This window comes from Chroicocephalus ridibundus, chromosome 3 (genome assembly GCF_963924245.1).
Source record: "Chroicocephalus ridibundus chromosome 3, bChrRid1.1, whole genome shotgun sequence".
Taxonomy (NCBI): Eukaryota; Metazoa; Chordata; class Aves; order Charadriiformes; family Laridae; genus Chroicocephalus; species Chroicocephalus ridibundus.
In genome coordinates, this window is record NC_086286.1 from 15462754 (window position 1) to 15487680 (window position 24927).

General features: G+C 44.7%; 1 protein-coding gene across 2 annotated transcripts; it reads right to left on the reverse strand.

Moving 5' to 3' along the window:
* Window positions 1-7: 7 nt before the first annotated feature.
* MSH6 (mutS homolog 6) lies at window positions 8-18350 on the reverse strand. 2 transcript variants are annotated; one of them, XM_063328116.1, is made up of 10 exons: window positions 17983-18350; window positions 16520-16722; window positions 10671-10849; window positions 6576-9120; window positions 4925-5190; window positions 4178-4295; window positions 1743-1832; window positions 1106-1260; window positions 701-900; window positions 8-177 (listed from the first exon to the last, which is right to left on the reverse strand). In XM_063328116.1, exons 1-10 carry the CDS (start codon window positions 18237-18239, stop codon window positions 96-98), a joined length of 4095 nt encoding a protein of 1364 aa, XP_063184186.1. In that variant the 5' UTR covers window positions 18240-18350; the 3' UTR covers window positions 8-95. The 2 variants fall into 2 exon arrangements, with proteins under 2 accessions (XP_063184186.1, XP_063184187.1); XM_063328117.1 differs by having other exon boundaries at window positions 6576-9117; window positions 17983-18349.
* Between the last annotated feature and the right edge of the window lie 6577 nt (window positions 18351-24927).

Below are 24927 nucleotides of genomic sequence, written 5' to 3' on the forward strand. Positions count from 1 at the left end.
AAAATGGTCATTTTTAAAAAATAAAGTTTATTAGATCATAACGTTGTCTGATACCACCTTTTTGAGAAACCGCGAGTACAAAAACGCTTGTGTTCTTAAAGATGATTGATCATAGCGGTAAGTTTCTGAACAGCGTTCGCGTCGCTTGTTGCGCCGTCCACCACCAGACACAGGTACCTGAGGGAATACCAGAGTCGGCTTTACCACACACGGACACCGAGGGCAGAGCCCGCGCGGCCTGTTACGTGCACAGCTTTAGAAGACAGAGATGCCATTTTGCATCTGGTGTAAAGACTGCCAGCGGCTGTCACTGCCTGATGCAGAGGCAGCTGCTGCGGGCTCCAGTACAACTGTACTGTCCCCCCCGTGCCCCCCCATCACTGGGCTTCATTCAGCCACCCCTTCGGTTGGGCTCAGCGCAGGGCCAGCCCAGCACCTCCATGCAAACTAAGCTTTTAGCCCCAGAGACAGTCACGGCAACCCAAGGCTTAAAATACTGCATTACTCATCCTCTCTGCCCTCTTGCAGTCGGGCTTTAGTACTTCCCTCCCTCACTGCTTGTGAAGTACATTTGATATTCACAAAAATAGCGTAGCTTCCCCCTCTGCTGGGAGACGATGAGCAAAAACCACTGCCCGGATTTTAAAATGGATGCCTGCTAAGCAACATGCAATGTAAAAATGGTAAACCGAGGCCTTACCTAAATACTCTCAGTGAAACAGTCACTTCTTCGAACTCTTTTGCTTTTCTGTGCCCCTTCTGAATAACTTCCTCTGGAATATCAGCAAGTCTCGCTGCATTGAAGCCGTAGCTCTTTGGACACGCTCCTTCAATGAACTTATACAGGAAGGTAATTGTTTCCTGGCTCGGATCTTCGCTCTCGTTTTCAACCATGCACGCCTAGAAAGAGTAAGTTACAAATCAGTGTATTTAAAACTTCACCTACCGACTAACAAATACATGAAACATCCCTTCCTTTTCTCAGGACACTTCCGTGACGCTGGGCAGCGGAGCGCAGAAAAGCAGCGCAGCAGCGGATCTGCCAGCCGCGAGGAAAACTCCCCCACTGGGGTGCTTCCCCCCGGGGCATTACACTGACACGTACCATGTGGCCAAGCCGCACGGCCGCGTTGTGCGAATAATCCTCGACCAGGGAATGGTAGTGTGTGGAGAACAGAGTCCGGCACTTGATTCTCTCTGCAAGCTCTTTCACCACGGCGCTCGCTATAGCTGTTCCGTCAAAAGTAGCTGTGCCTCTGCCTGGAGAAGAAATGGAAAACCAAAGACAAATGCAGTGCATTGTTTGCCGTCTTTCAATTTGTATTGTTTGTTTGTCTCCCTGTGGGGAAGATTGACAAACAGCAGTGAGCGGTGACAGCCACCCAGTAGTGACCCCAATATTTGCCCCATAACAATCACTCTCTTCTGCACTGCAGAAATAAACCCCACGTTTCTGCTCTCTTGAGACTTGCTACTGGCTCACGCAAGTTTTGCTGCAAGTAACTGCAAAGGAAAGCAGGAAAACTCAGCTAGAAATAGGCTAATAACGACTGGGGGGTGGAGGAGTGCTGTATTAGTTTCCAGGGCACCTAAAAATACATGTTTTAAAGAGATTGACATAGCTACTGACGAGTTAAACATTAGCAACATTAAGATCAAGGTACCCCTGTGCACTTGGTTGCTGCCCAGCTGGTCTTTAATCTTAGATTTAATTTCCATCTATTACAAAAGAGACTAATTACCCAGTTCATCCACAAGAACAAGGGAGTGCTCTGTTGCGTGCTGAAGAATGCTGGAAGTCTCACTCAATTCAACAAAGAAGGTACTTTCACCTTAAAAAGAAACAAGAGGCATGAAGTATTAGTCAAAGATCTTGAAAAGCACAACTAAAACCCCATTTACTCCGCACTCAGCCTCAGTCAAGCTCAAACGAAGCTTGACAGCAAACTACGAACAAAAACATAAAGCTTGAAAATGGTGGGGTTCCATCTGACAGAAAAAGCAGGTTTGGGTTCCTTAAGAGTACAGGCGTGGGCACAAGTACAATTAATTGAGTAAAAAGGTTTTAGGCCACCATAGCTGTCTACTTTTAATAGACGTACCAGCTGGACAAGGAGAGGGGCACAAAGAATAAATACGAGATGGGGAATGTCTTTTGTCCCTTCTTAAATGCCCAAGGCAGGCCTAAGGTGTGTGGCATGTGAAAAAGCAAGCAGAAAGTCTTAAAAAAAGACTAAGAGACTAGACTTCTTGGTTCGGTTGTTGATGTCATAAAGTAATGAATCAGCCAGATAACTAAGGCTGTACTCATACGTACTCTCCTCAAGTGAAGTCTGACAAAGGAAATACACTGCTGCTAAGGACTGAACATCTTCCAGCAACCCAGATAATACAAGGCCTGAAATTTCAACCCGAAATTGGTTTTTAGCAAATTATAAGCAGAAGCACACAATTACTCAGACCCTTGCACACTATAAATCCACATGTATAAAGATTCACTAGTTCTTTGTAGGGTTCATTCCAAATAATCGCACGCAGCAGCAATTAATGTAGTTTCAGAGCAGGCAAGAATTTACTTCCCACACTCCTGCTGCACGAGCACTGCTGCTGTGCCCTAACCTAAATTTTTCACCATAAGCCGTGTCCAGCAATCCTGATTTTCTGCAGTTATTCAAAGGAATTTCCAGGATTTACTATGTTTTTAACAATGTTTAGGAATAACCATTTATTCACTTTAAAAAAATAAACCCCTAAAATTTCATAGGCAATGTAAAAATTACATTACTTAAAATTTACTTTGTAAAAGCCCTTTTGATGTGCATTAGGAGATGACTGCCATGGAAGAACTTAGGCTGTGCTTTCATTTCTACACAGTGCGTAGAAATGTTCACGGAGTTCAAAGCCAGTTCTGCTGTGCAGCGCTCAGCTTCGTGATGTGAAAGGTTAAAACATTTGTGCACATATTTGGAAGAGAAAAGAATAGCTCTCAGTTGATTAAAAAAAAAACGTTGAAAATGCTACATTTTTCTAGACCACCTCTCTCTTGCAGAAAGGGCAGTTTTTATTTCTACCATAAGCACTTAAGATTTTTTTGTAGTGAAATTAAACAAAATGAAAATAGCTGGGCAAAGAAAACCTTAATAAAATTCTCTAGCTAGAAAAAAAAAAACCAAAAAAACCAACCTTGATTTGGGGAAGTGTAAATATTTTTTTTTAATTAAGAACTTGGAATGATTCATTTCCAAATTCCTTACGTGCAACAAGTTCAGTAGGCTTAACTCCTTTCATATCCACTGACCCACATTTTTCAGCAGAAAGATCACAGAAAATCTGTGCCCTCCTTAAATGAGTTGTGATACTACTCCTTTTAATCACAAGAAATACTTTGTTTTTCTAGCCCCATGACACTTTGCCTACCACCACAGGCAGACTGAAGTTTTAAACTAAAGTAACTGAAGTAGTAACTAAGTAAGACTCGTTTAGATGTGGTGTTAGGGCATATGGTGTAGGGGAGAACTTTGTAGAGTGGGGTTGACAGTTGGACTCGGTGATCCCAAGGGTCTTTTCCAACCTAAATGATTCTATGACTTCCCCGTTCCAGTTGTTGTGTCATCCTCCACTTCTCCCTTCCTCTCCGCTAGGCAGACAAAATACTCACAAGAATTGTCAACTGCTGCTTCCAAGGAGGAAGCCCGCCTCTCTGAAGAAACTGGATTTCAGACACGAGGAAGGCATTCTGATTGAAACAAGGGACCTCTAGTACTTGTGAGAAGGTACAAAACCAACTAACTCCTCTACAACAGCTACCCAAACATCACTGTCCTACTGCAGAACACTTAGAAAAAGATACCTATGTAAGTAGAACACAACTGTACAATATCAAAAAAGATATCCCTCAGACTTGCATCCAGCTGCCAGGCAGGCTTTTAATATTACAATTCATTAAAAAGTGATCCTATGTGTCTGGCAAAAATAACGGAGGACAAGCATATCAAATAAATCACGCGTAACTACAATCCTGTTTCTACTCTGAACAAGGAGAGGCAAGTTAGTTGCTCAGCTCTCCCTACAAAATCAACAGACCAAGACCATCCCTTTCCAACTTGACTCTCAAAGCAAGAAGAGAAACTCACTCGGTGGCAAAAGCACTTTGGGCAGATGGATTTCAGCAACTCACCTGACATAATTCTGTCTGAGGCCCCAAGCCTTGTAAATACTCTGTCAATCGGTGTAAGCCTGCAGACTTCAGCAGGTACGTAGCATCCCAGTTGAGCCATTATAACCAGGAGACCAGCCTGCAGAACAAACATTGAAACATTTACATTTTTACTATGTGCTTGGAGCTTGAGTTCCACACAGAGAACGAGAGAATGAAACTGTATTTGCCCTAAAACAAAGACTAGAGTAGATAAAGCTTCCTACTGATTTAACAGCTCCAGGCTGCAGCATCATAATCTCCAAGCAGGACGAAGCTGCTCTGAAAGCCTTCAAAACGCAAGTTATCACAGCAAGCTGCGTTTATAAAGCAAACTCCCTGTTGCTTTCCCAGTTGCCACTGAGCTCTATTTTCATCTTGTTCAACCTGCAGAAGCATCTTTTGCCACACGATGCCAAGTCCTAGACAAGGCCCCTTGCAAAAGATAAAAGATACTCTATCACTTCTTTCCCAACCATCTCTCATACGAGAAATAAAACTTGTTCCTCACGAAAGTAAGCGCAAGTAGAAAATCTACTATCTAAACATAGGCATTTTCTACCAGATTTTGTTTTGTCTTTACGGTGTTATTGCTGTACTGTTCTGCACACCCTGCACATCACTCCTGTGACTGTTTATAAATGTCAAAGGAGGTCAAGTCATGCAATTCCTTTATGCAAAACACAGAGGTACTCCGGAACATTCCATCTTATGTAGATAGTCCATCACCTGTCTCATGAGCGTAGATTTGCCGCCCATATTTGGGCCAGTTACTAACACACAGGAAGCTTCGCTACTGCTATCTTCATCTTTGCTGCCTATCACGATGTCATTAGGAATAAAATCATCCCCAAAGAATGTTTTTGTAATGCATGGATGGCGTGAATTTTTAAGTTCCAGGAAGGGAGGAGCACTATCCACAGGCAGTAGAATTACAGGTCGGCACAGTGGTCCATCACCATCTTGACTGTAGTTAGCAAGGGACATCAAGACATCTATAAGATTAAGAGAAATTCCAGTAAGTGACGCTTTCACCTTTCTTTATTCATTCACTGGAATGCATTTACTCATTGAACAGCATTTTCGTAAAGACAATTTTCCATTTCTATTCCATTTTCCTGTTAAGGAAAACACCCAAGAAGTACTCCACAAGAAGAAGTAAAAGCTGGGGATATTCACAATGTCTTTCCTCATTGCTTGCAGATTTCTACTGATGTCAGATTTAAAATCCTCCCCTCTAGTTCTTAGTTTAGAAATCTTTAAAATCTGCATCACTTCACTTCTATGGCTATTTTTTTTTAATATACATGTACAGAACATTATTTTCTTGCATGGGTTTTTAATTCGGAACAAGATTAGCAAAGAGGAAACCCACTTCGGTGACAGTGAACTATTTTGTTAAGAATCATAATACTGCTTGAAAGTTGCCAGAATAAATTTATATAAACATTAAAATTCTGTTTGCCTAGCAGAAAGCAGCAGCACAACCCCCCTCCATTAGCCTAGCTCTAAGGTTCTGAAAGCTGATTACCTACAAAATGAGACCGCGTTACGTGATTTTAGAGACTTTATGTAGACGTAGTACAGCTGAGCCTGAAAGCTGTCTCCCTCTCTACTGAAAATCAATTCATTTCTGTGGTGCAGCCAATGTGGCTGCTTCCCAGCTCGCTCAGAGAATCCCTTCCGAGACAACACTCGCTGCCTGCCTGTCCTCCCTTTTCTGCCCCGGCGGCATTCAGAGGGCTTTCATTTTTCCCTGGAACAAAGACATCCCAGACGGGCTCATGCTAGCAGAAAATTCACAGTACAAGAGTACGCCTGTCCTGGGAAGGGAATACAGGAGACTGTTCTACCCCAGAAATTTCAGGAAGATTTGGAGAAGCTTTCCTACTAGACCACCTTCTTCAAGGAAGTGACAGTGATTTTTTTTTTTTTTTTTTTTTTTTTTACTTTTAAAGGCTGCTGAGAAAGCAGCCTACTCAGGTGGAAAGGAGACTAGCAGGTTAGATTTTTATACCCCCATCTGCATCACTGCCTTCATTTAATAAGCTACTAATCCATACACAAGATTCCTAGAAGCAGCGAGAGACCCACCAGGCTACGCTGAACTGTGAGAAATACTCAGCAGCACACCTACAATCACACAACAGGAAGGAAGAGTGAGCTTGCAAACACCAAGACCCAGCAACTGTTGAGCCATTGACTGACAGGAAGGAAACAGGTGATCACTGTTAATTATCAATGCTGTTATCACAACCAGAGCTTTTAAAATACAAATTAAGAGCTGGCAACAAGCCTTTTTTGCTTATCCAGATCAGATTTCATCATATACTATAGAGGAGTATGTTTACTGTACGTCAAAATGAAGAAAATCTCTTACCTAACACAGCAATGCATTCCACCGCTGTCTGCCAGTCCTTGCTATTTTTATCGAAGTTGTAAAACAAACGCCTCATACAGTCTTTTAGTGCTGCATCTCTGCGCTCTTCGGCGTTAACCATTGCAGCCAGCATCTTCTCGATCTCCTTGGTCCAGTAACGTTTATATCCCTTCCTGGTTGACTTCAGCTCATACTCCTCAGGCAAATTACGTGATATTGCACTTTCCGGTATTTCCATTTGATACCGGTTTTTGCCTGCCCCCCAGTACAGCACGGATTTGAATCCAAGCAGTTTGCGTTGCTTATCCAGGTAGTTGTGAAGATCTTCCTCGACAGCTTTAATATCCTGTAGTGCTTTATCATAATCGGGGTCAAAACCCGCCTTCGGAGTAATCACTCCCGTCTTTCGAGCCTGGTTGTGATCAAAAGCAGTATCCCATCTTTTAAGCTCTGCATTCAAGTCTGGAAAGCGGCCATCTGGATTTTTGGCTTTGCGAGTGACTAGCTGCTTAAGGACTTTAGATTTGAAGTCACTGGCAATTTCTTCCATGACATCGACAATTTCATTCATTACTTTAAACCCTTCCAGTGCAGACAAAAAGTCAGCAATTTTTTTTTTGCTGTATTTGATTTCTTCATAAAAGATGGCCCTGCTGTCAGGATGGTTCTGACTTTTAAGTGGCGATCCAATACTGTGAATTTTGCTGAGCAGCCTTTCAAGATCCGGAAGTTTCTTCAGGTGCTCACTAACTTCTGACATTTTATCTGGCACTGCCAGAAGGTCCTCAACAGCATCTAAACGATCATTAATGGATTTAGGATTACAAAGCGGAGCGCAGAGCCACTGTTTCAGGAGTCGCTTCCCAAACGGCGTACAGCAAGAATCAATCCTTTCCAACAAAGTACCTTCTGTGGTTCCGTTGGTTCCGTTCTGCAGGACTTCCAAGTTCATCAGGGTGACTCCATCCAGCACCATCCGCTGGTCAGTTCTGGCAAAGAAACTACTTGAACTCATAGTTTTTGCAATATCGACATCCACAGGGACATACTCCTCAAAGTTTGCCAGCGATAACAGCTCCTGATCAATCAGACATTTTTTGAGATAGAAGACACACCCCCCAAGAGCTGACAAAGCTAATTCACTGTTTTCACCTGGAGTTAATCCCAGCGAATCACTCTCTGAAGTCAGAGATTTGACTACAGAGGGCAGAGAGCATCCATTTTCAGAGTCTTGTTTCTCCTTGAAATATCCTTCTTCAAGAAGGACTTTTAGTGTTTTAGATGCACTCCAGAACTGGGAACCAGAGATCAGCCCTTCCTGAATGCAAGATATAAGTGAGCCCTTCAGTATCTTCTGTGTGTCCACAGACAGGTTCCCCTTCTCATACAGTACCTGCACAGGAGTGTAATGGGCTACTAAAGTCCTAAACCTTGAACAGTGACGGTCATCTGAGAACTGGCCTACATAAAACTTCCCCACCGATGTGTCAACAAAGCAGACCCCATAAACACGTTGTCCAGAGGAGTCTTCTTTTTCCTTAACGCACAGAAGGTATTTGTTATGGTTCTCAGAGGGATCACAGTCCAGAACGCTGTAAGTCTGCGTTCCCTTGGTGATGATTCTGCAGATTTCTCTGCGTACAACCTTGTCAAATTTTGTTGGGTGGGCCATTGCCTTGTAGCGCGTTTCCATCATTTCAGGTGTTTCTGTTTGCTCAACACGGGCTACCTTGTAGCCCTTCTGCACCAGAACATCAGAGAATCTACCAAACGCAGTTTCTGGAAAACCTGAATGGGCCCAAGTACCCTTCATAAAGATCAGGCCCAACTCATTTACGCCAGTGACAGCATCCATATGATACAACTCATAGAATTTTCCAACTTTGTAGAAAATCACAGCATCAAAGTTCTGACTTTTCAGCTGCCACCACCTCCGCATTCCTGGCGTGCACTTGTTAAGATAGTCCTCAGGTACATACAGAGTACATGGGTCATAATCAGGGTCACCCTGCCGTTTCCTGTGTGCATCTTTCTTCTTCCCTTCCTGCAGCCAATCAAGCTTTTCATGTTCCCATACTGCGAAGCCGCTGATGCCTCCACTGCAAGCATTTGCTTGAGACTCAAAACTTTCAGGTGCTGCAAATGATGTCAGCTTAGACTTGGCTTCTAAAGAAACCGTTGCTGCTCTTTTGGGAGTTTCAGAACGTTCATTTTCTAAGCTACTCCTTTTAGCAGGCTTGTTTATCTCTCTTCTCTTTCGCTTAGAAGGGACTTTTATGGGACTTTCTGCAACACTCTCTGCATCCGTCTCTGTGTCAGTAGATTCATTTTCATCCACCCCACTACTTGCTTCCTCGCTGCTTGCCACTTCTTTCACATCAGGCTTGAACTCTACATCAGAGCCATCATGATCACTGTCAGAATCCAACACTCTTCTTCTTTTGGCTTTTATGGCACTTTCCCTGTTCGCTACTCGCTTGTTGCTCTTCACATCCTCCTCACTATTGCAGTCATCACTGTTGCCTGATGCACTTTCACTCATCTGCTGGAAAAATAAATTATTTTACCCATAGAAAATTCTAGCTACAACGTAAAGTATCACTGCTGCAAAAAGAAGCGTAAAAACATGCAATAATGCAGTAGCTATGATACTTCAAGCAAGGGACAGTAGAGCCACAGCCAATTCCTCTTGCCTTCACTGAATTTAATTTTTTCTGAATAACAAACTGCTACTGACCAGTAGCATAATTACTCCTCTCTGCATTCTTTACAGCCTTATTCATTACTTTGCATAAGTGATGCTGATGAACAAAACATTTAAACTGGACAAAAGGCATACTGTATATGAAATTCAGCACAAAGGAAAAACACCTCCATAAGCTAAGTCTGTGCTGTAATTTTTTCCTACTGACCTATATCAGAAACATGATTGGGTTTTGCAGCCTTTTAGTACCATTTGCCCGTGATTTTTTTTTTTTTTAACTACCTATTTCCACCTACAAACATACTACCTTATAGTGACCTTCAAGAAGATTGTGCATAGAATGGTTTAAGTTGGAAGGGACCTTAAAGATCATCTAGTTCCAACACCCTGCCATGGGCCGGGACACCTCCCACCAGACCAGGGTGCTCAACACCCCACCCAAGCCGGCCTTGAACACCTCCAGGGATCAGGCCTCCATGTCTAGGAGAAAGAAATTCCATGATTTGCCTTTTCAGCTTGAAACTTTAAGAACTTCAGCACCGGTGCTGGAGAAAACCAGCAGTGGAGGGACTGTAATCAGTATAAAGTGCCAGTGCTCACTGCACTGCTGCCATGAACATGACATATTGCTTGGAGTGGCACCTGTTCCCCAGGGCAACGTCACACTGGAGAAAGAGTAGATGGGTCACGCTGAAAGAAGAGGTAAGGACAACCACTATCCCATCAACAGTTTCCTCATACCATTCCTTTCCAAAGGAATCTATTGCAATGCATATGGAGGTACTGAAATATTATTTGAATCATTCACAATACAATGCCAATACAACACAATAGAAGATCTCTTTTTAATTACCCCATCAACAGATTGGTGTTAACCATACAAGAATTTGTATTTTAGTGCTATGCTACAAGATGAGGGCAGGCTCCAAAAATCTAATTTAACACCTTCAGATGAAAACTCAAAAAGTTTGAAGTTTCTACATTATGACAAATTAAAACTTCAGATTGAATTTAGGGGAACTTGGAAGAATAGCAGCTAGAGAATATAAAAAAGTACTTTATGAGTGAGAAAGTGGGTCACCTTGGTTACCCAGAAGAGAGCTAGAGAAGTTAAAATAACTTCTGAGGTCAGTCCTCACCATACACAACACCAAAGAGATATTAGACTTGTCTTTCCAACTAGAAAAGGTGAGACACCAGTGTATGACCAGGCAACACAGAAGCAGTACAAAAAAAAAAAAGACATATGGATACATATGCATGCATGATTAAAGAGCAGATAAGCTGTGATTACTGTAGCAGAGAACTGAAGGATATCCATGCTTAGTTCCAAGCAACAGATAAGTTCTAGCACTATTTCTGAAAATGACAGCAAGTAAGAAAAATTTTACCTCCACTTCCTCCTCCTCTTCCTCCTCCTCTGTGTCTGAAGGTTCACTGCATACTGCCAGTTCAAGCCGCTTAGTTTTATCTTTACTCATTGCATCGTCTGCTAGCACCATTGCTCTTTTAATTTCAGGCTTTGTGCTATAAAACATACCTCCCTTCAGAGTCTCCTCATCAGATGAGCCTGTAAAACCACGAATAATTTGTCAGAAACTGAAGTTAGCCTAGCATTTAGCCAGTCCTTTAGTTACTGTTCATACTTCACTTTTAAAAGTATTCAGACAACTAGCATAATTATCTACCATTCCATGTTGTTACCAGTCATTCTCACCACATCTTAAATATAGCAACCCATCACTCATTCAGCCTGATAAACTAGCCCTAGAGAAAGTCTAAACGCTCACAAATGAAATACCTACCTAGTACCTGAACACTTGAAGAATTGCTTCTATTTCTGTAACTCCTTACCACATCTGAGTACTTCTAAGCTAAGCTCTGAACACTGTCACACTAGCTATAGTTACTATTGAAAAGCAATATTTTATACTAGCAGTGCAGCAGACCTGACTGACACCACTTGGCTATTTTAGCAATGATAGGTAAGTTCAACCATAAAGTTATCTTCAAGTTATGGGCATCAATCATCTGTGACAGAGCTCTTGGCTAAAGCTCTGCTGGACGTTTAAACTGCTCCTCTAAGTACAGCAAGGTGTCCAGACCCACCACCAACCTATTAGCCAGATGAGCCGATCGTTAATCACACTGGCAATTTACCCTGACGCTGCAGGGTATCAAGCAAAGCCTACTATTAATAACTGCACTACTCCCTCATCCTCTTTCATATCCCTTGAGCACCACGGTTCCTCCTTCCACTACCTGTACGTAAACACAAGAACAAAGCCAACCAGCCTACAGACTGAAAAGGGTCCTCAAAGACACTGAGATTCATCTTAATGCCACGCTGAAAAAGTGAATAGTATATATAACATATTATATATTCAACTTGGGGAAAGAAAGAAGGGGGACACAAGAGTACACTAGAAATGGGGAAGGGCAATTCCTTTTTCTGCTCTTATAAGTTTAACTAGCTGCAGACAACAGTAGGATCTGCCTGGATAGGTCCTTACACCCACTCTTGTGAATCCCTTCATACACTGCTATTAACTGAAGCTTCAGTTCTCAGTCAATGGTAGACAAAAGGCATCTGACTTATAGGAGGCCAACTATCTCAGAAATAAGCCAAAAAAGAATTCTTTCTCACAGTCATTTATTTGAGCTGGCAGTAGCAAAGCATGGAGTTACAAGTAGCTGCTTCCACAGCACAAATGCAACACATTAACAAACCAGATCTCCAGTTTGGTTTTGCAAATGCAGTGAGACAATCTAAAAATATTTTGCATTTAATATTGACAGCTTAACAATGCCAGGAAAAAAGTCTCATCATATAATTTAACCGCATACTCAAGTGTGCAACACCTGCATATTCACTTAACCAACTTGTATGTAACTCCACTTCTTGCATGCCCAACTAGCATGTTAGAAGTCTAGCCCTGTGCTGTCTATATTTATTCAGTTACAAATAATAACGCAACTTAAGAAACTTCTCTATTTTCTTATTCACGGAATCACGGAATCTTCAGAGTTGGAAGGGACCTCTAGAGATCATCTAGTCCAACTCCCCTGCTAAAGCAGGATTGCCTAAAGCACATCCCTCAGGGCTGCATCCAGGCGGGTCTTGAAAGTCTCCAGAGAAGGGGACTCCACAACCTCCCTGGGCAGCCTGTTCCAGTGCTCTGTCACCCTCACTGTAAAGAAGTTTTTCCGCATATTTGAACGGAACTTCCTATGTTCTAGCTTGTGCCCATTGCCCCTTGTCCTGTCACTGGGAACCATTGAAAAGAGCCTGGCTCCGTCCTCCTTAAACCCACCCTTTAGATACTTGTAAACATTAATCAGGTGCCCCCTCAACCTTCTCATCTCCAGGCTAAAGAGTCCCAGCTCTTTCAGCCTTTCCTCATAAGGGAGGTGCTCTAGTCCCATAATCATCTTGGTTGCCCTATGCTGGACTCTCTCCAGTAGTTCCCTGTCCCTCTTGAACTGGGGAGCCCAGAGCTGGACACAGTATTCCAGTTGTGGCCTCACCAGTGCAGAGTAGAGGGGGAGAATGACCTCCCTCGACCTACTGGCCACAGTCTTCCCTATGCAGCCCAGGATGCCATTGGCCTTCTTGGCGACAAGGGCACACTGCTGGCTCATGGATAATTTGCTGTCTACCAGGACCCCCAGGTCCTTCTCCTCAGAGCTGCTTCCCAGCATGTCCGCCCCTAACATATACTGGTGTTTGGCATTCTTCCTTCCCAGGTGCAGGACCCTACACTTGCTTTTGTTGAACCTCATTAGGTTCTTCTCTGCCCAGTTCTCCAGCCTGTCCAGGTCACGCTGGATGGCAGCACAGCCCTCTGGAGTGTCGGCCACCCCTCCCAGCTTGGTATCATCAGCAAACTTGCTCAGGATACACTCTGTCCCCTCATCTAGGTCATTAATGAATATATTGAACAAAATTGGTCCAAGTATTGACCCCTGAGGGACACCACTCGTTACAGGCCTCCAACTGGACTCTGTGCCGCTGATCACAACCCTCTGGGTTCTGTCACTCAGCCAGCTCTCGATCCACCTCACTGTCACCTCGTCTAGCCCATACTTCCTCAGCTTCCTAATGAGGATGTTATGGGAGACAGTGTCAAAAGCCTTGCTAAGGTCAAGGTAGATGACATCTACGGCTCTCCCCTCATCCAGCCAACCCGTTATAACATCACAGAAAGCTATCAGATTGGTCAGGCATGATTTGCCCTTGGTAAATCCATGCTGACCACTTCCAATAACTTCCTGTTCCTCTATGTGTTTGGAGATGACATCCAGAAAGAGTCGCTCCATTACCTTCCCAGGGACAGAGGTGAGACTAACCGGCCTGTAGTTCCCTGGGTCCTCCTTCTTGCCTTTTTTGAAGATTGGAGTGATGTTAGCCTTCCTCCAGTCCTCAGGCACCTCCCCTGTTCCCCATGACTTTTCAAAGACGATGGAGAGTGGTCTAGCGATAACATCTGCCAGCTCTCTCAGCACTCGCGAGTGCATCCCGTCAGGGCCCATGGATTTATGAATGTCCAGCTTGGCCAAGTGGTCTCTGACCCGGTCCTCCTCAACTAAGGGAAAATCTTCCTCTCTCCAGACCTTCCCCCTTGCCTCCAGGGTATGGGATGCGTGAGGGACGGCTTTATCAGTGAAGACCGAAGAAAAGAAGGCATTCAGTAACTCTGCCTTCTCTGTGTCTTCCACCACTAGGGCACCCGTCTCATTCGTCAGTGGACCTATATTTTCCCTAGTTTTCCTTTTTCTGTTGATATACTGGAAAAATCTCTTCTTGTTATCTTTAACTGCAGTGGCCAAGCTGAGTTCTGATTGAGCTTTGGCCCTTCTAATCTTCCCCCTGCATAGCTTTGTTATATCTTGATAATCCTCATAAGTTGCTAAGCCCCTTTTCCAGAGAATGTAAGCCTTCCTTTTTTTCCTGAGGTCCAGCCAAAGCTCTCTATTTAGCCAGGCTGGTCTTCTTCCCCGTCGGCTCGTCTTTTGGGACATGGGGATGGCCTTCACCTGTGCTTCTAAGAGCACCTGCTTGAAGTATGACCAGCTTTCCTGGGCACCTTTGCTCTTCAAAACTGCCTCCCAAGGGACACTCTCAACCATGCTCCTAAACAGGCTAAAGTCTGCCCTTCGGAAATCCAAGGTGGCAGTTTTGCTGGCTCCCCGCCTTGCTTCACCAAGAATTGAAAACTCTATCATTTCATGGTCACTCTGCCCAAGACGACCTCCAACCTTTACATCCCCCACAAGACCTTCTCTGTTAACAAACAGTAGGTCCAGTAGGGCACTTCCCCTAGTAGGTTCCTTCACCAGCTGTGTTAGGAAGTTGTCTTCCACACACTCCAGGAACCTCCGGGACTGTTCCCTCTCTGCTGTGTAGTATTCCCAGCGGACATCCGGGAAGTTGAAATCCCCCACAAGAACACGGGCAGATGATCGCGAGACCTCTGCCAGCCGCTTATAGAATACTTCATCGGTTTCTACATCCTGATTAGGGGGTCTATAACAAACTCCCATCACGATATCTGCCTTGTTGGCCTTCCCCTTGATTTTTATCCATACACACTCAACACTGTCATTCACACTGTTGAGTTCTAGACATTCAAAACCGCCCCTAACATAGAGGGCCACCCCACCACCTCTCTTCCCTTGCCTATCCCTTCTGAAAAGCTGGTAGCCATCAATTACAGCACTCCACTTGTGTGTGTCTTCCCACCACGTTTCCGTGATGGCAACCACATCATAGTTTCCCTGCTGCACGATGGCCTCCAGCTCGTCCTGCTTATTCCCCATGCTGCGTGCATTAGTGTAGATGCACTTCAGTTGGGTTAATTGTCCTACCACTTTCTTGGGGGGACAGGCCCTGATTTGCACCTGATCATTCAAAGACTCTGACACTCTTACTTTATATACAAAGATGCTTTTTGTCTGAATTTAAAAGCAAAGCATGCGTTTTAAATATTTTTACTCTGTTCTCCATTAACCACATTTCTTGCACATAGACTAACGTTTCTATTCTTAAACATTCTGAACAATTCTTATTTTTCTGCAATTTTCTTTTGGTGAACAGATCAACTCTCCTTACGTGTATTTGCTTCTAAGTGCAACTGCGAGCTGTTAACATATATTTTATTAAAATATATTTGATTCTTTTAAAATACCTTCAGGAAAGACATATATAAACCATGGATGTAATTCACTTGCATTAAATTATGCTAACATTTATGGTAATAACATCACTATTTCAATTTAAAACTACCTATGGCTTAAGTGCAGTACATTTAAGTATAAACAAGCCAAAAAAAGATGATCGCACGATCCCATTAGAGGGAACTCTGACTTGTAAAAAGGAAGAAACTGTTTAAATTCAGTTTACGTAAGTATGTCATCATAAACAAATCCTACAGTGTATCAAAAATACTGTATGACACCCAAAGTACTTGTTGGACTAACAAGACAGTTTACAGCAACATGATTTACACGTGACAGTTCACAACCAATCATTTACAGTTTTCAGCAACAGTAAAATCATAAAACAAGGGAAAACCAGATCATGGTTTATTATGCAAAATGTTTTAACTCTTGACTACATTTGATTCTCAGTAATTAGCAAAGTCATTTCTTCAAGATGACAAAAACCAATTCTGCTCCGTAACTACAAACACTCCAAATTCTCAATATATACATATTTTATTAATAAAATTGTACTACATTGTTTAAAAGAAATAACACCACAGTTGAATTCATTTTAGTTACTTAATATCCTATGCCTAGTCTTTTGCTTCTGAACAAACTGCAGTTCCCAAACAGCTGCTTAAAAACTGGGTTTGACATTCCTAGGTTTGACAATCCATTTTAAGGATTTCAGGGCTAAAAACTGAAATAGTGGATTTATCTTTAAGATCTTTATAATATTGACAGGAGAAATAAAGAAAAAAAAACTTTGAAACATAAGCAAGTTTTGGTTCTAATCTAATAAACAAGAGAGCTTAATGTTTTATGGTTAAAGAACTGTATGACCATAAATGCACCTGTAACCCTCAAAAACTTGCTTTCTCTAACTTACGAAGTACTAAACATGCTTTCCCACTCAATACTAATCTTGGTTTTGCTGCTCTTTCTCTATGGACAATACTGTACCCTACACTCCACGCCTATTTTTCCAAAACAAGCGGCATATTTCCATTTCAGAAGTTTTATTTATATCTCTTACCTTTATATGGCTTCAGATATTTTATACTAACCCAGCCCCTTGTAGGGCTGTCATCAAAAAACTGTACATGGACACGACTGGATTTCCCTTTTCCTCTGACTATTGTTTTTTCAGTGGGATGGTTGTATATGAGACACGGCCACCAAGGATAACCTTCCATCTTAGCCCAGACCAAGTCACCAGCTGAATACTCGCAGGAGACACTGCAAAGAAAACAGATGTGTAATTTGAGGAATATAAACATTTAAAACAGCTCTCTCCATAAATGTGACTGCACACTGCTTCTGAGCAGCTTGCCCAATGAAGATCTTGGAAGGCTCTTAGGTGACGCAGCCAGGATCATACAGTCCTTCTATATCACTATCTATATCACTCCTGACTTTTCCGATTTGCTCCTCCAGGTTCTACTAGCTCCCCACGCTGATAGAGCTTCACAGTCACAGAATCCTGGCTGAGGTCGGAAGGGGCCTCCGGGGGTCTCTTTGTCCAAGCCCCCTGCTGAAGCAGGGCCACCAAGAGCCACGTGTAACCCGACCCTTCACTGATTTCTTAAGGTAGGAGGAGAGAGTAACTGGGTCCAACCAGGCATCGACTAGAAGATTGCAGACTACATGTTATGAATTGACAACCTACATAACTTAGGTAAGTTTTCCTGTAGAGGCTAATTCTCAACAGGGCACGTAAAGGGAATATAAGTAAGATTTCAGAAAACCCTCAAGCTACAAAAAAATAAATGAATAAATAAAAACTCTGTCTCCACTGCAGAGCACCTGGTGCAGCTTGTATTTCCTCTCTCCTCCTCCCCCGAGATTTCATTGGCACCCTCTACCGCGGACGGCGGTTTTCCTCTCGGCTGTAGCCAAACAACCACGACATACAGTTATCTGACGCGTGAGACACTCACCATCCCGATACAGCACAGAAATTCAGGCAGGAGTAAAAAAAAACGTATTTCAAAACAGAGAAAAACTATAGAGGTGGCGTCCCCCCTCCGCAGCTGCCGGCGCCGTCCCGCCTCCCCACGCCCTGCCTGAGGGGAAGGCGGCCCGGCCTGCATCTCCGCCGCACGCCCGGCCTCCTGACACACACACGGACCCTCCGGCCCTTCCGAACGAGCCCTGCCCCGCGCGGCGCGGCCACCACCGCCGCCACCTCAGGCGGCCACAAGCGCGGGGCCCGCTGCCGCCCCGCCCCCTCCCCCGGCGCAGGGAAGGCCCCGCCGGGCCCGGCCGGCCACCGCTTCCATGAGAAAAATCTCTTCGCTCTCCGGGGGACACCGGCGGGGGGCAGCGGGCGGGGAACACCGACACGGCCGCTTCCTGAGCGGCCGCGCTCCAACCGCCACCGGCGGCACCGCCCGCCCCTTCCCCTCCCGCAGCGGCCCGCGCGCGCTGCTGCCGCCCCCCCCACCCCGTCCCCTCACGCAGGCCGCACTCCTGCGGCCTCCCCCCCGGCCCGGTTACCTGGGGGTCTTGGCGGCCGCCCCGTTCCCCAAGCCCTTCTCCCCCGCCTCCTTGCGCCGGGCCGCAGCTCTGCCCGCCGCGCCGGCGGGGCTGGTGGCGGCCTGGCGGCCATTCTGCTCCCCCGAGGAGTGGCGGCGGCGGGTCCCCGCACCGGCCTGCGGTGGGGCGGGCGCCGGAGCCGGAGCCGGTGCGGGCGGGCGCGGCGACGCCGATGTGGCCTTGGGGAAGAAGCGGAGCAGGGTGCTCTGGCGGGACATGGCCGGGACGGGAAGCGCGGGCCACCACCAGCGCGCGCCAAACCCGCCAGCGCGCGCCAATCCCGCCAGCACTCGCCCCGCCCCCTGGGCGTGGCCTCCCTCCCACCCCCGCCCCTCGGCCGCCGCGCGCGGGAAGCGCCGTAGGGGGTGGCCTGGTCGTGGCTCCGCGATGCCGCCGCCTCCGCGGGCCGCTCCGGGGCCCGGCCCCCCGTACCGCCCCGACAGCCAGACCCCCGGCGCCCGGCGGGGCTCCTCGGTCTCTCCGTGTTTGCCCTGCCCTCCCTCTCCCCGCCGCTGGCAGAGGGCCCGCGGCGCCTCAGGGCCGATCGTGAGGCGGCGTCCCGGCCTGCTGCCCTCCCCGTCGGGCCTTCCCGCGGTTCGGTGTCTCACAGCAAGGTGTGTCCTCATTAGCTCCAGCCCTTCAAACCCTGCTCCTGCTCCGTAGCGGTGGTTACGGTGAATGTTGGGATGGGGTGAGCGGGGGCCTTCCCACAACTACATCCTCGGGGAAGGAGTGGCTCTGGCACCTCCGTTGGAGAATGTCTTTGCCGCCTCTGCGGTAGCAGGCAAGAAGATCGGTGTGTGAAGAGGCGAGGCTGGTACATGGCCAGAGGCAAGGCTTGGACAGTTGTCTGCCCAGCTGCCAGGCTGCAAGTTGGTACTTCCCAGCCAGCTTTAGTGGCAGATGCACAGTAAAGCTAAGAAATGGCAGCTAAAATACTAGGATCTCTTCCTCTGCTCTTCCTGCATGTTTTTTTTTCATATTCATAGGTGAGGCTATGTCCTTTAAAAGCAATTTTTGGTGCACTAGAATACAATCCGCTTCATGGTTCTTAACTGTTGGGCTTAAGCTACAGAGCAAAAATAAGAACTTATTTTTATCAGCATAAATTCAGAGAAAAAATATTTACTGTCACTAGATGTCTGGTAGCATAGCTTTTTCTTTCACTAAAAGTGAAAATATTTTAGTATTGCAAGCCAAAACCTCTCCTACCGTCCAGCACATCTGTAGCCAAAAATGTCACAGGCGCGCTCCCACCGCGATTAAAAAAGTGGAACTGCAAAGTAGAGATTTGACCACAAGAGGTCCCGCAAACCCAAACTATACTGAAGGATTTTAAAAGCATGTTGCTTCCAAAAGAATTATTTCCGTTTAATTTCGGAGCATGATTTCCATTTAACGTATCATATATTGCTTTCATAAACAATCCGATGTGTCCTCAGCTACACACAACTCAAACTGAAGTAGAAAAACAGCTGCATTTAGTTTCCTGAGAATAGTCCAGGGGATTGCAAAGCTCATGGACTGTGAAGTGCTTGGAAGTGGAACATGTTGCAGGATAACCCCCTTGGCAGGTATTGCTGTTCCTGTCAAAAACACTTGCCAGGACTCGTACCTGCACAAATGTTTAGGTTGCACGTTTATGTCAATTATTTGTAGGAAATAGGCAACCGTATTTAAATTTGTAGCTGTCTGGAAAATTACACTCTAATCATCCATCTGTCAGGTAGAAGCAGGGAGTTGGGGTGAGGTAGGGAGGGGAAAAAAACTTGGGAGAGTGCTAAAAGCAGGCCCAGTTTTTAAAGATGAAGCCTGTTTTGAGCAGACGCCTGATAGATCCTGGTAGCTTCTCCCTGGAGATGGCTGTTGTGAGTTCGTATGAGGAATGGAGAAGACAGAAAAATGTGAAGGGTTGTCTGAATTTGGTGGCCTCCTGAGCCCACATGGTATGAACACCACAGAAGTCACTTTGGTGTTGGGGTTGGTTTTGGTAGCCCTGGGATTTCTTCAGGCACGTGTGTCAGTCCTGGTGACTCTGCTGGAAGAGGGGCATGTTACTGATTTGGCACAACTGTGGAGGTCTCAAGAAGAGACATTGGAATTTATGGACCATGTGGTCCAGAGGCTTGAGCGAGGGGCCTGGAGTATGCACCTGTGAGAAGATTAATACTTTGGTTTGCAGTTTTTTAATTTGTCCCATGCAATGATACCAGTTCTCCAGGTCTGTGGTGTCCCCATGTCTGGGTCTGGGCATTCCTACATCTATGGTGACGGCCACTTAAGAAATGCCTCATTGGAAATGTATCTAAGTCTGTATTTTAGAAAGTATGGATCCAATGTCAGGTGCCCTCCCCAAGGTGGGGTAGCACCGCATTTTGATATCCACAAAAATGTAGGAGTTAAACTTTGCAATACTGGATTATCGTACATCCCCTTTTCTCTGGTGGGATCAGGCTGGGGGAAACACAGCTCAGACCAGTATTTTTTAAATTGCCTTTTGTTATGCGGTTATTAATAGCAAGGGACTCATCACACACTGCATTCACTTACTCCCTCACGCAATTCACAACACACACGTACTAACATGTACCCCGGTGGAGTAAGAGCTGGGAGACCAACCCCAGCAGAGGTTAAAAACTTAACTTTAAAAAGTTAAGTTTTAAACTTAAAAGCAGAGGCATGTGTTGATGTGCCAGGGGCTTTGAGGTGGGTGTTCAGGAAGTCCCTCCATATGATTTGTTTGGTCATATATATATATATATACACACACATATATATATATACACACACGCACGTTATTTTATGTATTTAGATAGATAGATAGACAGATAGATAGGTAGATAGATAAATAATCTTGTAGTTTTGCATGTAGCAGCTTTCTTGGATGTAGCCTGGGTTGTACATCCCATGCTAGTGGAATTTGACAGATTCAGCAGAGTCTCAGTGTTTGGGGTTTATCAGTTTTTGTGGATTCAGCAGGACTGCTAATCTCTGGAGCTTATCTGTTCTTGGCAGACTTTCGCACGCTACCACTTGGCACATGCTTTCCCTCTCTTCAGCCTGCTGTTTTCTGGTACATATTTCTCCATCCACACATGCCTGTAGGGCCATTCACACAAACTCACACAGAGGGGGCTTTTATGACATGGTCTTCACTTTTTCTCGAGTAAAATATAGAATTCTACTTGTTTTTCTACCAGTCTCAGCAGGGGAGGTTATAGAATAATTAAAACTTGAAAGTGGTGACATTACTGAAAACGTTATAAACAGCTCTGTCCTTCCCCCTTTTTTTTGAGTATCCTCTTCTGAAGAGGAAACCATAGGGAATTGTTAAGTTGCTGTAGTACAGACTTTACACCAAGCTCAGCTGAACACCGGAAAGTGCTGTATTTATCTTAATTCTTTTCCTCCCTCTTCCCCTGCCAATGCATACGCAAATACTCCCACACAGCCATCAACTGTGCTTTTTAGCTCCCTAAATGGTTCTGAACAATTTCCATTCTAGGAGCATTGGAAATGGCAAAGATTTGGTTTTTTTCAAGATAATATCTCAAAATTTTTGAAACTGAAACAACTTCGGATATACCTTATTTTACTAGATTATACAGCACCTTCTCTACAGCTGCTACAGAAGAGGATGATGGACTGTTGTTAATGGTGGGGCAGGATCCAAGAGCTTGCAATGCAGTGACTCTCTGCTATACCTAGGCTTTCCTCTGGAGTTTGGAATTAATCATTTCTATCTTGTTAGATGCTGGAATAAGGAAAATGATAACCAGGTAATTCTGAGGGAAAAATGAAATTGAGTAAATCAAAATGGATACCTAGAACAATAACCACAACAGAAAAGCAAAGTACACTTGAGGCCAGGTGCCTGGTTGTTTATCTTCTATAGTGTTTCCTATCTCTGATATTCTTTGAAAGAAACATTTGACAGGAAGGAAGAGTCATTCCTCAGGCGAGGGACCTTGTTCTTGAAGTTGCCAGGCATAGCCAAGAACAAACTGTTGAGGCTTACGGAGCAGCAGGAGGAAGGGTGCTCCTGGCACAGGCAGTGCCCTCACTGACCATGATGCAGAAGCACAGCATCTGAATCACAGAATCCTAGAATCACAGAATGTTTGGGTTGGAAGGGACCTTTAAAGATCATCTACTCCAACCCCCCTGCCATGGGCAGGGACAGCTTCCACTAGATGAGGTTGCTCAAAGCCCCATCTAACCTTGCACACTTGCAGTGATGAAGGATCCACAACTTCTCAGGGCAATCTGTTCCAGTGTCTCACCAGCATCACAGTAAAAAATATCATCCTTACGTCCAATCTAAATATACCCTCCTTCAGTTTAAAACCATTATCCCTTGTCCTGTCACTAGAGGCCCTGCTAAAAAGTTTGTCTCCATCTAATAAGCCCCCCCAATATATGGAAAGGCCACAATAAGGCCTACCCAGAGCCTTCTCTTCTCCAGGCTGAACAACCCCAACTCTCTCAGCTTGTCTTCACAGCAGAGGTTGCTCCAGCCCCTGATCATTTTTGTGGCCCTCCTCTGGACCCTTTCCAATACGTCCATGACTTTCCTGTACTGAGGACTCCAGAGCCGGACAGTACTCCAGGTAGAGTCTCACCAGAGTGGAGCAGAGGGGCAGAATCACCTCCCTCGACCTGCTAGCCACGCTTCTTTTGATGCAACCCAGGATATGGTTGGCTTTCTGGGCTGCAAAAGCACATTGCTGGCTCATGTCCGATTTTTTGTCCAGCAGTCTTCGTCCGCAGGGCTGTTTTCAGTCCTTTCATCCTCCAGCCTGTTTTGATACCAGGTGTTGCCCTGATCCAGGTGCAGGACCCTGCGCTTGGCCTTGTTGAACTTCATGAGGCTTGTATGGGCCCACTCCTGAAGCCTGTCCGGGTCCCTCTGGTTGGCATCCCTAAGGCGTGTTGTCGTCGTCAAACTTGCCAAGGGTGCACTCAGTCCCACTGTCTGTGTTATTTATGAAGATATTAAATACTATTGGTCCCAGTCCAGACACCACTCATTACTGGTTTCAACTTGGACATTGAGTTGCGTGGGCAGAGCAGGGTACTGATAACCACGACAGCCCCAGACAAGGTGAGGGGGTGGATCAGGTCCAGGGTCCACCTGGGAGGCAGGGCTGGAGGCGGGCACACCTGCAGCAGGCATCACTCGCGTAGGGGCTGGGGGCCCAGCGCAAACAAATTGTTGATAACAAGCTTTTGAAAGCTCCTCAGGCAAAATTTGCTAAACCATTAGCAAAAGAGCTGTATCCATGATAGTTATTGTCAAGAGCAGTCTAGGAAATTTCACTTTGGTGGGTGTTTGAAGTATAAGATATGTGCACTACCCCTCTTTATGTGTCTGCTGAGCAAAGTAACAAATTTGTCTTCCAGAGCTAATAGAAAGCTCTTAAAGTGAGTCAAAAAAAAAACCCTGGCTATTTTAGGTAGGATTTTTTCATTTCGATCAAATTTTCTCATTTCAGTATTCTGCAATTGTCTCGCTGGGACAAATGTAACAATTTTCACTTTTCCCCTTTAGTATAATCACATTTTCTGAAAACTTTTTAATATCTTTTATATTCATTTTTCGACACAAGACATGACCGCGGAGGAAGATCGTGAGTCTTAACTGTTTTTTATAGGCCTGCCGCAAATACTCGGTAACTATATCAAAACCAAGTGAAGTAACTCTGGCGTGCAAATAGCTTAATGGGGAGTGGAAAGATGAGTCCACTGCTTCATTCGATTAATGTGCGTCCTTTCTCTGAGGTTGACTTGAACTGCTTTTATACCCATAGAGGTGAGATGATCAGAAGTAACCTTAAAGCAGTGCTAAATGCTTTATGGGCCTTACCTTGGTGACAAAGTGTGCCAGACCAATCTTAGATTGTGAGGTGGAACAATTTACAGAAATAGTTCCATCGTGCTAAGATAGACAGGACTGAAGACAATGTTGACCTTTCTCAGAAATTCCCCCGAAGGAGAATTTAAGCATGAGATGCACGCTGTGAATGTGGTAGCCAGTGAAAGGTTAAGTTTTAAGAAAAATATGACCATGACAAAATGTTAATGAGTACTGAGGTCATTCTGACCTAAATATAATTGATCTGGTAGGCTGGTAAGAATCAGATATCCTAATATACTAATTTTGTGCAGGCTTGGAAAAATTACTATGTAAGGGTGTTGTAAAAGTGTGTTTAAAGGGCATTTTTTCCCCAGTGCTAAGTTTACTACTACTCAGTTTCCTCTACAGCATCTGGCATACATAATGGGCTAAGCATGAGTATGAAATAAGTCAGAGACTGTTTATTCAGTAGCTCATTGTTCTGTAATTGGGTTGAGAAACCACCTTTATTTTAGTAACAGAAGATAATTAATTTCCTCTTTGCTCTCTTTTTGCATGTCTGCAGACATGCAACTTCCTTGTACCAGATTTAGAGGAGCTTCTATAGCAGCAAGAAATGAAGCAAGAAATGCATGTTTATTTAGGGTCCCTTTAATTACACAGTCTAGGACTAAAACCTTTTTACTATTTTTCTTACCTGACGAAGCAGCAAAAAGGAAGAGATGAAACTGTAAGATTTCTGAATAAATGACATTTTAGGATTTTTTTTTACACTGTGCCGTCTTTTAGATACAGGTCTGAAGCGATATGAGAACTGCTGGAATGGGATCTAGCAGAACTACCAGAAACAAGAGTTCAAAAATCAAGAAAAGTCTAAACATAACCCATGAAATTGATTTGCGACCAAAACCGCAGACAGACTGCATCTCCAATTCTGATGTTTCTCAGGTGATACAGTGTAGATCCATGCATAATAATAGAATGACCTAAAAAAAAATAGAAAGAAAAAAGCCCAGCAGAAAATAAAAGAAAAATGGACCAGAGCTGAA